Genomic DNA, 14,825 nt, shown 5'->3' on the forward strand with positions numbered 1-14,825 from the left:
GAGATCAGCAAGATTGAGAAAATGGCCCAAGGTTGTATAATCTTTTAAAAAAAATTTTTTTTTCAACGTTTATTTATTTTTGGGACAGAGAGAGACAGAGCATGAACGGGGGAGGGGCAGAGAGAGAGGGAGACACAGAATCGGAAACAGGCTCCAGGTTCTGAGCCATCAGCCCAGAGCCCGACGCGGGGCTCGAACTCACGGACCGCGAGATCGTGACCTGGCTGAAGTCGGACGCTTAACCGACTGCGTCACCCAGGCGCCCCATGGTTGTATAATCTATTAAGTGGCGGAGCCTGCATTTGAATTCTGGTCTGACTAACTATGGAACTCAACTGTTCCTTTTCTCTGCTTTCCTTCGGCAGGGTCTGGGGACATGGCCCGAAAGGCTCTCAAGCTTGCTTCGTGGACCGGCATGGCTCTTGCTGCCTCTGGCTTCTTCCTCTACAGCAACAAGTACTTGGATCCTAATGACTTTGGTGCTGTCAGGGTGGGCAGAGCAGTTGCAACGGTAGGTTTTTCTTATTGTCAGGGTGGCAGAGGAACTGCTGTATTACCTGCAGGTGTTTGTACATGTAACAGATATACGTGCCAGCCACACGTGTGGAGCTGCATGTGTGCCCTTCCTTGTGCAAAGCTCCCTCTTCACAGTAGCACAGGCATGGGTGTGCACCCTCGGGCACCTATATTCCTGTACATCCAACCTCTGTCATACTAAGCTGAAATAGAATGGGATTGCACAGGGTTTCTGTTCTGAAGCTTTGACATGTTAGATTCTGTATGTAATTTTAGAGACAGACCTGGATCGGTGCTCCTCAGCAAATGTACGTGGAAAGACTTTGCAGCCTTGATTAAACTCTACCAGAAAACTTGGCTTTCTCTTCAGTGTGCTAGTGTGAGTGGTTCCTGATGCAGGGCTCATACTCAGAATATCTGGGCCTTGGAAGACTTTGGGGCTCCCCTCCAACCCTCAATCTAATCTGAGGGGTCCTGGGTGGCTCAATCAGTTGAATGTCTAACTTTGGCTCAGGTCATGATCTAATGGTTTGTGAGTTCGAGCCCTGCATTGGGCTCACTACTGTCCGCACAAAGCCCACTTTGGATCTTCTGTCCCTCCCCACTTCTTTCCCCTCCCCTACTCACACTCTCTCTCAAAAATAGATACACATTAAAAAAAAAGAGCATCTTAGTTGAATATTTCACCATTAGACGTTTTCTCCAGTGGCTCAGGAACATCCTCCCTGTTGAATCATGTCCTCCTAACTCTGCTGAAAGGAGGTCTCCCAAACATGCATATATAACTGCCCCATTCGTGGGTCATTTGCCACATGCTTCATGCTTTCTTGCCTCCTCTGTCTGCTGCAGGATGAACTCATCCTTTCTTCCCCTTGGCATAGATATACTCTGTGCGCTGTCTGTTTGGGTTGTTGTCTGATCATTTCCTTAATACTCAGTGTTGTGAAGTCTTCTCCCTAGCTAGTCATAGAATCTAATGGACAAATAGATAAATAGATAGGCCATAGAGTATGAAATGATTCCTGAGTGTTTAACAAGTGCTTTTTGGGGGCCCAGTGTGGTCTTTACAGGCTTTGAGAGGTAGAAATGAACCGTCCTACCCACACCCAGCTTTGAAGGAGCTGATGGTTGAGGAGTGCTCATGTGAATGGGTCAAAAAGCAATGGATTTGTTTTAAAGCCATGGATCGGATCAAGATGTGTGATTCAGGTGACCACTGCTACGGGACCTCAGACACAAGAGTGAGACCCATAGGCCGGGAGTCAGGATGAATGCCCTAGGGGAAGCAGGCTTTGATGGAACCTTAGGGGTTTGAATATAGTTGACCCTTAACAACAGGTTAGGGTGCTGACACCCATGCAGTCAAAAATCCATGTATAACTTTTGACTCCCCCAGAGCTTAACCACTAATAGCCTACTGTTGACCGGAAGTCTTACAGATAACATGAAGAGTCGATTAACACATTGTATGTCATATGTATTATATACTGTATTCTTATAATAAAGTAATCTAGAAAAAAATGTTATTAAGAAAATCATAAGGAAAGAGTGCCTGGGTGGCTCAGTTGATAAAGCGTCTGACTCGGCTCAGGCCATGATATCATGGTTTATGGGTTTGAGCCCCATGTCGGACTCTCTGCTGTCAGTGCAGGGCCCGTTTCGAATCCTCTGGCTCCCTCTCTCTCTGCCTCTCCCCCCACCTCTCTCTCGCACATGGGTACGCTCTCTCTCAAAAATAAATGAACGTTAAAAAAAAAAAAAACCATAAAGAACATACATTTACAGTACCACACGGTAATTTACCGGTAAAACCCCACGTGTAAGTGGGCCCGCACAGTTCAAACCCATGTTGTTCAAGGGCCAGCTGTAGCTGGGAATGAGGGAAGAAGGCATTTACCAGTGATTTATAAACCAGCCACTAGGCTGTGCATTCTTTGAAGGCCAGGGCTCTGGTCTTGATCGGCCTTGTGCTTTGTTCAGTGACCAACTCTTGTTCGTGGTTGGTGCTCAACACATTTATATCGAGTGGAATAAAGCTTTGGGAGTGTAGACAAGGGAGCAGACTCCTCTAGGTATCAGCCTTGTAAGCCTCTTACCTTCCAGGGGCCTCAGTTGCTCAGTTCTAAAAAGGAAGGGTTGGCCTAGGTAATCCTCAAGCCTCCTCCATGTCTGAGATATCTGGAAGCCTGTAATTTCCTGATTTCACCAAGAACATGGGGACTTCTCCTAGACTTTTGGCCAAGGGACCCAGAATCAAAACTTAGGCTGTTAGAGCAAACATAAATGTAAAACGATGTTTACTTGTGGTAATACGTTTATCCAACAGCATTCATTCAACTAGTCTTTACTGAGCATTTACCTGTGTGTCTGGCACTGTAAAAAGGGGCTGGGAATGCAGTGATGAGTAGGAAGGACAAGCCTCTGTGTTTATAGAGCTGAAATTCTAGCAAAGAGGAGATAGTCCACCTACCAGGAAACAAATGAGTGAGGTAATTTCGGATAGGATAATTTTGTTATGATGAATAATTGAGAGTTCCTAGTGGGTGGGGCAGCCTTCGATTAGGGCTCTCTGCAGAGGTGGCATTTGTGCAGAGCTCTGACTGACAGGAGGAAGCCGGCCAGGCTAAGATCTGGGGGCAGAGCATCGCAGCGGAGGGGTTGTCTACTTCTCTAGACACACTGCCTCTGTCAGGGGCCGGCAGCTGCAGGACCGGGTGGATGAGCGATATTGAATGTCCAGGTGCTAAGCCTCTCTTTTCCTTGGTTCACAGACAGCTGTCATCAGTTACGACTATCTCACCTCCTTGAGGAGTGTCCCCTATGGTTCAGAGGAGTACTTGCAGCTTCTATCCAAGGTAAGGAACCATGGGCCCAGCTGAGCCAGGCCAAGACTGGGTAAGTCCTGAAGTACCTGCCAAGCCAGCGAGCTTTCTGTGTGGAGCTGAAGGGGGGCAGGGGCTGTGCGAGGATTGAGGCTGGAGGCTTGGAGGCAAGGAGCAGAGGATCTTTCCTCATTGGAGGTGTTTTTGTGCTGATGGGCCAGGCTACCAGGCTGACATCAAGCTGGATCCTGTGATACTGAGGTTATTAATCTACAAGGCACTGTTGGGGAGGCTGGTGTATGTTTCTGGGGAGCACAAGGTGCCTGGGATGACTCAGGAGGGGTGAAGGCTCTGTTCCTGAGATAACTCAGTTGGCTTCTGAAGTGCTTTGTCAGGCAAAACCCAGTTGAAAGAGGTTAATTGCTTTCCTGTCCTCTCAAGGCTACGCTGGGGCTTCCTGTTAGGCCTCTGAGTGGAGCTGTTGACCCCACTCCCCGTCTCCTCACTTGGAACAGTCAGTTGATTTTGATGCTACAATGAGATGAGTTGGGGCATCACACAAGAGGACATTTTTTTGGATGTGAGTTGAGTTTGGGGTCAAGTGTAGATACTTTTGGTTCCTCCAGAGAGAGGTTTGTGATAGATCTGTATGTCTTTGCTCAGCCTGCAATGCCCTTGTCCCCTTAGAAAATCTCTAGTCATCCTTCTGGTCTCAGCTCAAATACCTCTCCTCCGTGACACTTTTCCTTCTCAATCATTCCTGGTGGATGGGGTAATTAATTTTAAAGTTTTTATTTAAGCTTTTCATTATACAAATTCCAACCATTAACAAGAGTAGAGAGAATAGTATAATGAACCCTATGGAACTATCATCCAACTTCAGACATTATCAACATTTTGCCAATCTTGTGTCATCTACTCTCTATTCATTCATTTATTTTTGCTGAAATACTTAAATTTTTAAAAATATTTATTTGTGAGAGAGAGACAGAGAATGAGTGGAGGAGGGCCAGAGAGAGAGGGAGACACAGAATTTGAAGCAGACTCCAGGGTCTGAGCTGTCAGCACAGAGTCTGATGCGGGTCTCGAACTCCTGAACCGTGACATCATGACCTGAGCCAAAGTAGGATGCTTAACGACTCAGCCATCCAGGAGCCCCTTTGCTCAAATATTTAAAAGCAAATCTTAGGCATTATATTATTTCATCTGTAACTACTTCACTTTGTATCTCTAATAGATAAGTACCTTAAAAAAACTATGATACCATACTCCTAATTAACAAAATTAATAATATGTCCTTAATTTCTTTTTTTAATTAAAAAATTTTTTTAATGTTTATTTTTTGAGAGAGAGAGACAGAATGTCAGTGGAGGAGGGGCAGAGAGAGAGAGGGAGGCACAGAATCCGAAGCAGTTCTAGGCTGTGTCAGCACAGAGCCCGACGCTGGGCTTGAACTCACGAGCTACATGATCATTACCTGAGCCAAAGTTGGCGCTTAACGACTGAGCCACCCAGGAGCCCCTGTCCTTAATAATTTCTAATATCTAGTGTATACTCAAATATCCCTGGTCCCCAAAATGTTTTTTTTTTTTTAAGGTTGGTTCATTGCAATCTGGATCCAAATGAAGTGGCATATATTGCATTAGGAAACAGCAACCAAAATCTTCTCCAATCTATAATATCTCTCTTTCCTCCTCCCCCTCCTTTTTTGAGCTATTTGCTTATTGAAGAAAGCAGATCATTTGTCCTGTAGAATTTTGCATATTCAGGATTTGGCTGATTGCGTCCTCAAAGTGTTGTTTAATGGGAACTAGAGTCACCTGGCATGCGATTCCAAGTTTGAACATAGAAACATTTGAACATAGAAAATGATCCTCCTCCTGCTGTTCTTCACATAGCTAGTTTTCCTGCCTGGGAGTTAATGATCATCTTGTCCTGTGTATCCTTCCAGAGATGTCTTCCTGTTTGAATTTAATCACTCTGTCGCCTTTATTCCTACGAAAGATGACAATTGGTTACATGTCTCTCACTTTAGAATATAGATTCTTTTAGATCAGGAATTGGCTCATCTTTTCCATATTTTCTACTTCTAGAGATGATGCCTAGGACTGAGTTGACTTAATACCTGTTTCAGGCTTTACCCTGCTAGCTCCTTCCTTGGGAGAGGACCTAGAAAGGGTGCTAGGTTTGTATTCGGAAGACCTGAGTTTGTGCTCTGTCTTTGGGATGGTCATTTAGCCTTTGGAGCTGCCATTTTCCTTTCTGGAGACTGCAGTTGGCTATGCCACATATTGCAGATTATATAGATATCTGAGAGGGTGTGTTGTGAAATGTAAATGTACAGCAGGTTTCAAAAGTAAGTCCAATGTCTCCTGGGAGATGTTCTCCCATGAGGACAGAGACTTGGTCTGTCTGTGTATTTCCATGTCTGTAGCACCTACAGCAGTACCTCAGACATGGTAGGTCGTGAATAAAGGTTTGTTGAACAAATGAATGAACGAAATGTTAGTTTGTATTGGAAAATCTCAAAGCCCTCCATTTCTGGGACTTAATGCCAAACTCCTGCTTTTCCCGGCCCCTCTTTCTCCATCTAACCAGTGCTCTGGGCCTTGGGGCCCCCAGAGTGACGTTCTGCACAGAGGCCAGGCTGAGACACAGGGGCAAGTGCTCTGCAGAGGAACAGGGGATGGGTGATGTGCAGACAGTTGCCCTCACGTGTAAGTCATCTGAAAGACAGTGGTGCCGCAGCTCCTGGAGAAGTTGACGACTTTGGGGGTTGCAGGAAGGAGGGTGCAGTGTGATATTTGACAGGAGGGCAGCATGTGGTAGTTGGCACCGATAACAGGGGTGCAGACTGGTCCCTGGGAGTTGTGCCTGGGAAGGGGAGCTGGCTGGCACTAAAGAGCACGAGTAAATACTGCAGGAGTGTGTTCTTCCATTGGAACACTTATCTGTTCTCGTCTTCGTGACTGATAAAAGAATGAGTGAAGGGTAAAACATAATTATCTCACCTGTCAAGCCAGTGTCCCCAGGTCCTGGAGTATGCTAGAGCCAAGAGACAGTGACTTAGAGAAGCACTTTCAAGGTTGGCGCTCAGCTGGCTGGTATCTCAGTGACTCAGCTTCACATCAGGAGGGGGTAGGAGTCAAAGTGAAGTAGTGTTTTTTAGGGGCTCAGTGGCACTTTGCTGGGCAGCTCAGGGGGTGTGGCAAAGCCCCAGGGCTTTGGAGAACCAGACTCTCGGTGTCCAGGATGCTTATAAACAGAGATGACAGGTGTGAACCAGTATGTCCACAAGGCAGAAAGAGGTCACAGCTGGTATGGATGTCCAGACTGGACTGGAGGAGGCAGGATTGCGTTGATTCTGACCAAGGGGTTGGGGTGTGGTAGACCTACATTAAATTTTCAGTCCAAGAGCCATTCTTGTTTTGGGAAGTAGCATCCAAAACTTCTTTTGGGGAGCCACTCATGTTTCATGTAGTCACCATGAGGTTTGAGTGAGGCTCATCCCATCCTCAGCTCCAAGAGGGGGCACTTGACTTAGGTCATCTATAGAGTCCATTCCTCTGGTCCTAGAGATTGGTTCAAGGACGGGCATTTGAACCAGTATCGGTCAGTGAACATCAGGTCCAGGACTTTTGAGGGTATTCCCCACAGGACACTGCCTTTTCTGCTGTATTAGCTGTGGGTATAGGATGTTGACTCGAGCTGCTGGAAGCCATTTTGCCACCATGAGGGGAAAACCTGTCTGTGAATGGAGTCAGTATTGTGGAGGGAAGTAGTCATTTGAGTCCCTAGATCTTGCTGAGCCTGAAATAGACTTTCTAGTTATATGTGCCAGGAAATTCTTTTTTTTTGCTCCAGATGGTTTGAGATCAGTTTTCTGTTACTTACAATCAAATGAATCTTGATACACTGGGGATTCTTGGAGAAGCATGCTGGATTTTTTTTTTAAGTTTATTCATTTATTTTGAGAGAAACAGAGAGAGGGTGCAAGCAAGGGAGGAGCAGAGTGAGAAGAGGACATAGGATCCAAAGTGGGCAGAGAGCTTGATGCGGGGCTTGAACTCGTGAACCATGAGATCATGACCTGAGCTAAAGTCAGGTGCTTAACTGACTGAGCCACCCAGGCACCGCATAAGAAGCATGCTGGATCTTGAAACACAGTTAAGGTTTTGATCACAAAAGGTCTGGTAATTCAAAGAAAGAAATGAAATAGAAATTCCAAGGTCTAAATAGGGTGAGGAGAGGTTTGCATGGTGCAGAGTAGTATTTGAGCCATTTTGGCCCTGGAGCCAGGTTCTTAGGCTCATGGCCTGCCACCAAGCACCTGTACTTCCCTGTCTGTAAAGTGGGGGCCGTGACCTTTGCCTCAGCTAAATTTGTAAGAGGTGAGAAGCTTTACTTAATTAAATACTGTGGATTATTTAATCTAGCCAGAGAGGAGATCAAAGTGCACAAGGGTTGCCTCAGCGGCTCCTTATCGTTTTGATGAACAAATTAATGATTTCCTATTTTCCTTATTTCTCCATTTGTTAATTGGCATTCTTTTGTGAGCCATCCCTTCTCCTTCAGTTGTTTAATTATTTTTATCACTGTGAACTCATGGATATTTATTTTATTCTACAGGTACCAATCCAAAGCAATCATCAGTTCATTGTTCCAATTATTCTAATTTTGGTAATTGGGAGCTCTTTCAGGTTGATTCCTGTGTCCTTTTGTATGTCTCAATTCTTTACTGAGCACTATCTTATCTTTTTTTCTTTTTCTTTCTTTTTTTAATTTACATCCAAGTTAGTTAGCATACAGTGCAACAATGATTTCAGGAGTAGATTTCCTTATTGTCCCTTACCCATTTAGCCCATCCCCCCCTTCCACAACCCTCCTGTAACCCTCTGTTTGTTCTCCATATTTAAGAGTCTCTTATGTTTTGTCCCTGTTTTTATATTATTTTTGCTTCTCTTCCCTTGTGTTCATCTTTTCTGTGTCTTAAAGTCCTCATGAGTGAAGTCATATGATATTTGTCTTTCTCTAATTTCACTTAGCATAATACCCTTTAGTTCCATCCACGTTGTTGCGAATGGCAAGATTTCATTCTTTTTGATTGCCGAGTAATACTCCATTGTATATATTTACCACATCTTCTTTATTCATGCATCCATCGATGGACATTTGGGCTCTTTCCATACTTTGGCTATTGTTAATAGTGAGCACTATCCTATCTTTCTAAGCCCCAGACTCCTCTTGTATTTTCCTTGCCCCAGCCCCAGCCCCAGGATCAATCACTTCTCCAAAGAGCCCTGGCTTCTTTTCTTGGAGAATGGTATTTAGAAACCAAGATGTTGGTGCTAGGTCTGCGTATTGCTCCCAGAGTGCCATTGTTTCTAGGCCCTCCCAAAAGACAGGGCTAGGAAATATGTGTATGTGTACTTACTCATGCATACACACACTCATCTATTAAAAAACCATGAGTTCATACTGATATCTCCAATTTCATTCTAACATCATAGAGTTTATTTTAACTTTCTCCCATTCCTTATGTGTAACTTACTTCTCTGACAGTGAGAAACCTGCCTCTTATTGTCTATAATATATTCATGTACACTTGTTCAACCCTAATATACCCTAAGACAGTTAAGACTCCCAAGGTATATCAGAGCAGAGAGAGTGGCCCAAGCTGGGTGAGATTGAATGAGTTAAGTGGGTATTTGAGCTGGGTTTGGAAAGGGGGTAGGGTTAAAACATGTAACACTGGGGACAGGTGATTTTGGCTGAGGTTGATGGGTAAAATTTTGGGGATTGTCTATAAGAAACAGAGATTAGTTCGATGTTACTGGGGACTAGGGTATGGGTGAGTGAAGGGGCATAGTGGCAAAGAGAATTAGAGCTAGGTCACAGAGGGACGAGAGGCCAAGTTTTATACCAGATGTAGTAGGGAGCTATGGCAAGTTCTTGGGTAAAATATTTTAAGCCTTCAGGGAATAAGAATGCTTAAAGCCATCAGTCACTGAATATTTTTTGTGCTTCTGCACTATAGACAATGAGTAGAAGCATGTGAGCCGGAGGGTGGGGGAGACCAGGGGGAGAGAGAGGGAGGTATAGGGAGAGAGTGAGATCACAGGTGGTGCATCTTTCTTTGTTAACCAGAGTCCTAATGTAGGAGGGACCTCAGCTGCTGCTGTGACTGGGAAGTTTTTTTTTAGCCGAATCCAATTTCTTGTTTCTGAGCAGGTCACTGGGCTTCTGTTGTATCAGATGCTTCAGGTCAGCAGTGCGTGTGTGTGTCATAGTAATTGTTCTAGTACTTACGACTTGGGCCGGAGGAGGTAACAATTAATACTCTTTTCCTCTTTGTCTGAGAAGCAGAACCAAGGAGATGCAGGTCTCTGCCAGGAAGAGCTCAAAATGTCGGCTTTATTACTGATAAATGCTGGGCTGGAGCCTGTGTCTTGGGTCTGTGAGCAAGTGGGCTTGTTGAACTTTCACTCCTGAATTTGATAGACTTGCCACGCAGGCACATTGGTGGCAGGACAAGCCTCTCACATGGGAGCCTGCCTCTTAGGGCAGGGAAGGGCTGAGTATCAGTGTCCTGCGGGTGTGTACAGATCCCAAAAAGGGAGGGGAGTGGAAGGGGTGGACTGAGCATGAAATGTTTCCTTTCCCCAACTCACCATTCTGATTGCCGATTCGTCCTCCCACGGGGAGTGAGAGGGAGAAGAGAGGTCAAGAGCAGTACACCCCTAGTGGGGCTCCTATATAACTTAGAGATAGGAGGTTCACCAGCAGTACTTACCTGCAGATAAGAGGTTGCTGTAAGAACCTTTTGTGCCCATTAAATTCTGCTAACATTTATACCTGACCTTGTTTAGTGACACGGCAGCTTTGGGCTTGGGTGTGGGATAACAATTTCAACATTACTGAAATCTGCATTTAGAGGGAAGGATCATATGTTGTCAGCTTTTAGAACCATGGCATGTGGTAGGGTGTTTTGGGGGAAAAGGATACTGATGAGAGGAGTGGAGTAAGGGGCTTAGGTGGGGGGATAACTCTATTTATAATTATGCCATTGACCTTGAGAAAGATATTTTCAGCACCATTTAGCTCAGGCCTCTGATGTACAGACAGAACTGAAGGTCTAGAGGCATGATAGGATTTCTTTAAGTGCCCCCCCTCCCCTGACCCTGCAGTTTTGTGGCAGATCTTGGGCTTGGACTTGGACATCTAGATCTTGCCTGATCTCATGTTCTTTGCACTTTAACACCTGGTTGTCTCCCTGTTTATCCATTTGCAACCTGGGGGAAAGCACCAAGTTGGATAGAAGTTGCCTGTGCAGCCACTCTTGCCAACCAGCTGCTGCTGCTGAGTTGCTTCTCCCCTGGGTCCATTCCCCTGGTGTGAGCCCTGAGGCTGTGGTCCTGCTGGGGTGGGTTTGGAAACACAGAGGAGGAGGAAGAAGGGCCATAGAACCTCCTCCTGGGAATTCCTTTTTTTTTTTTTTTTTTTAAGTTTATTTATTTTTGAGAGAGACAGAGATAGTGTGATTAGGGGAAGGGCAGAGGGAGGGAGAGAGAGTCCCAAGCAGGCTCTGCCCTATCAGCATAGAGCTCCATGCAGGGCTCGAAGTCACGAAACCATGAGATCATGACTTGAGCTGAAATCAAGAGTCAGATGCTTAACTGACTGAGCCACCCAGGTGCCCCGGGAATTCCTTTTTGTTTTTAATCAGTCAACCAAAGAGTTAATTCAACAAATATTTGGAATTTGCATTTCCTAGTGGAGGGGGGTATAGACCCTCCAAAGGAATCCGTAGATGCTAGCTCCTTGCTTTGGGAAAAGGTTTCGACTCGTAAGCTATGGAACAACTGCCAGTTTTGAGGATAAGTGTGCTACCAGCTTAGTGAAGGTATGATGACTCAAGAAGTGTTTTAAAGATCTTGTTGCCGGGGCGCCTGGGTGGCGCAGTCGGTTAAGCGTCCGACTTCAGCCAGGTCACGATCTCGCGATCCGTGAGTTCGAGCCCCGCGTCAGGCTCTGGGCTGATGGCTCAGAGCCTGGAGCCTGTTTCCGATTCTGTGTCTCCCTCTCTCTCTGCCCCTCCCCCATTCATGCTCTGTCTCTCTCTGTCCCAAAAATAAATAAACGTTGAAAAAAAAAAAAAAATTAAAAAAAAAAAAAAAAAAAAAGATCTTGTTGCCCAGCAGGGGGAACTGTAGCAGTGTCTGGCTCTTCAGGCATATTCTCTGAAACCTGGGGACTGTCCTGGCCAAACCAGGACATGTCTTCACCGTTCTTCCAGCCATCTGTTTCAACAAACCTTAACTGAGCCTGCTCTGTGCCAGGGCTTGCATGAGGCTCAGCCTCAGAAGATGTAAAGGGAAATAAGACTTGACCTCTGCCCTCCAGTTGCTCACAGTCCAGTGGGGGAAGCAGGGATGAAATCACCAGTTGCAGAAGGATCGATTTGTCTTCATTCCAGCTTTGGCTCCTGACAGCAGCTAACTTCCAGCCAAGGAGTGGGGGGTGGGGAGGGTAGGAGCCTTGCATGGGAGGGGCTCCTAACCCATCATGGGGGGTGAGGGTGGAGTGCATACCTAGGAAGGCCTCCTCTGGTGTAGTGGTATCTACTTGGGCCACTGTTCCTCTGTGTGTGCACAGTAAACCTGGTGTGGAAACTTTTGGTGAGTTTTCATGTGCTCTGTCCCTAAGACCCCCTTTTGCTGCTTTCATTTCTCATCCTGGAACATTTGTCAGAAAGTCTTCTATACAGAAGAGGAGGAGAGAAATGGAATCCTTGCTGTCTTGGTGACTGGCTTTCTCAGAGTTTGTGATAATTTTTGCAGGAGCATGAGCTGCATTTAATTTGCTCTGCTTGGGTCATCTAAGGACCAGGCCTGTGGAACAGGGAGCCAGAGTCTGAAATGGCAGCCAGTGCCTCCTTTTTAGCTTTCTGTGTACCCAGACCTTTCTGAGTACTGCATTGCAAACCTGCAGAACTTTCTGCAGTGGCCCTGATTCGGGAAGAGATCCACAGAAGTAGGAACTGGGACCTAGGCATGGTCTGGGGAGAGATGTGGCGGGTCTCCTTCTGTCCTTGGGGACCCTGGAGGGAAATGTGGCTTGACTCGGGCTTCTCCCTGGAGGTTGCACTCGCTGTGCGGTGGCTTCTCTGTAGTTCTCAGACAAGGCGTGCAAATGTCAAGTTGTCTTCTTGATTGCTCTAGACTTATCAGCGACCTATGGACCTGCATACCCCTTGTATTTTTAAAAGCATGTGAAATGTATGAGACCTAAGGAAAGGTATAGAAAATAATTTAGTGGTCACTCGTATACTCATTGCATAATTTCAGAAACAATCCTTACCCGTACAGTTGTAGCCTCCTGGGTACTACCCTGATTCCAGCCTTCCTCCTATAAAAGCAGAAGCAAGCACTATTTTGAATTCATTGGTTGGGCTTCCTATGTACTTCTTTGTAACCAACTATTCGTGTATTTATATGATATTTTTCATCCTGCTGACTTTTTCCTTTACTTGGTTTTGTTCTAAGGAAAATTACAGGCTTGATAGACTAGCTGTCTCTTTTTTGGGGGTCTGCATATGCAAATAAGAAGTGCCCTGGGTACCACCTGAAATTGCTGCTTATACCGTCTTTGTGCACGCTATCGCTGGTGCCAGGTCACCCCTTGAAGAAGCAGGCTGCAGCATCTGTAGCAGATGCTGGGCCAGACTCTGGCTTGCACCCATCCTTGCCTCGGTCTTTCCCCTGCTGGGTGTTGCCACTCTGTCCAGCTCTTCTCTTGTCTTAGCTCACCCTATTTATCTCCTGAGGCTGATTCAGACTTGAAGCTGCCTGATAGGATGGTATTTGCTGCTGCTCAGAAACCGTGATCTCTTTCCAGAGGCCACAGCTGAAATGAAATAAAATAAGCCCTTGTGTTTCTGGTGATGGGATGCCATTGCCATGTGTTGGGCATCTCTCTGTACTGGTCAGCGCAATTAATGGTATTAGCCAGCTCCTCGTTTGCCTTACACAGGCTGCCTGGGCACACAGGGCTGGCTTCTTCCTGTCACAGAGCTGATCACCACTTGCCCCTGCTTCCTGGTTCTTGTGGGCGGGGCGGGGGGGGTGGAGGAGGCCAGAGTGCCCTGCTTCTCAGGGATAGTGCTATGTTAAGGTTAGCCTACATCAAATGGGGCAGGAGCTGGAGGAACCCCAGCTGGAGAACCTGACCTTGTCCATCTCAGACTCCATCTCAGACTAGCTGTGCTGGGCTTCTCATTACTTTATTGCTTTCCCCACTGAAAACCCCACACCGTTGCCTTTCCTGCCCTGGATTGGGTGCTTCTACCACGACCCAGCTGTTTTCTACTTGTGCTGAACAGTGCTGGGGAACGGGGTAGTGCTGGGGAGTGGGATGATGTTACGTGATGAGAGATGCCATAAACTAGGACTTTCTTACTGCAAAGGTAATTTAGTACTGCAATGGGTTACCAGGGACAGCTGTGAAATCTGTATCTGGAAGGGCAGCTTTCCAGAAACAGAAGAGATTCTGTCTGTCTGTTATGGAGGTGGGAATGTGACAGCTCACTGGTGGTTTCTAACTTGTCACACGATCAGAGACCCCTGAGGGTCTTATAAAGTGCAGAGACCCCTGAGGGTCTTATAAAGGAGCCTTATAAAGTGCAGATTCCTAGACTCTGTACTCTAAAGATTTGTTTCCAGTGATTCTGGGGTGAGGCCTGGAAAGCTGTATTTTTAATGAGTTCCCCAGGCAGGCTTCTGATGTTAAGAACAAGTGTTTACATTGATTGAATCCTGTGGGAAAGGCACTGCACTAAGGGTTCTTTCTATATTATCTCCTTTAACTTCACGACAATCTGAGGTAGATACTTATTGTCATCATCTCCATTTTACAGATGAAGAAACAGATTAAGTGACTTGTCCAAGGGTCCGTGGCTAGTAAGCAGGTGTATTAGCTTCCTGTAGTTGCCATAACAAGTTATCACCAATTGGGTGGCCAGTGACAACAGAAATTTATTCTCTCACAGTTCTGGAAGCCAGAAGTCCAAAATCAAGGTGCTAGTGGGGCCGTATTCCTTCTGGTGGCTTCAGACACGCCTTGTGGCTGCATCACTCCAGTCTTTTCCTCTGTCTTCTCTTGCTTATGAGGACACTTGTCATGGGGTTTAGGGCCTATCTGGGCAATCCAGAGAGATCTCATCTCAAGATTCTTAGTTACATCTACAGAGATCCTTTTTTCTGAATAAGGTCATAATCACAAGTCCAGGGGGTTAGGACAAAGGCATATCTTTTGGAGTGCCACCATTTGACCCACTACAGGGTCTTCGATTTAGTCACAAATAGTGTGGCTCCCAAGCCTGTGTTTATAACTGTGTGACTCCTGGCTCTCTGATCTGGACTGGATGAGCTTCAAGGGTTCCTCCAGACCAGCAGCCAAGGCATGGGTTCCCTTATTGTGCAAGGGAGT

The 14,825-nt window shown here is 46.0% G+C and overlaps 1 protein-coding gene across 8 annotated transcripts in view; it reads left to right on the forward strand.

Moving 5' to 3' along the window:
* The window catches only part of ADCK1 (aarF domain containing kinase 1), a 151,415-nt gene that overhangs the window by 42,008 nt on the left and 94,582 nt on the right, over positions 1 to 14,825 (forward strand). For all 8 annotated transcript variants that reach the window (XM_045451698.1, XM_045451696.1, XM_045451699.1 and 5 more), the window contains exons 2-3: positions 366 to 511; positions 3,288 to 3,371. In XM_045451698.1, coding sequence (XP_045307654.1) covers positions 377 to 511; positions 3,288 to 3,371 — 219 coding nt within the window. In that variant the 5' untranslated portion in view covers positions 366 to 376. The remainder of the gene's footprint in view (positions 1 to 365; positions 512 to 3,287; positions 3,372 to 14,825) is intronic.

Source organism: Leopardus geoffroyi, chromosome B3 (assembly GCF_018350155.1).
Source record: "Leopardus geoffroyi isolate Oge1 chromosome B3, O.geoffroyi_Oge1_pat1.0, whole genome shotgun sequence".
NCBI classification, from domain to species: domain Eukaryota; kingdom Metazoa; phylum Chordata; class Mammalia; order Carnivora; family Felidae; genus Leopardus; species Leopardus geoffroyi.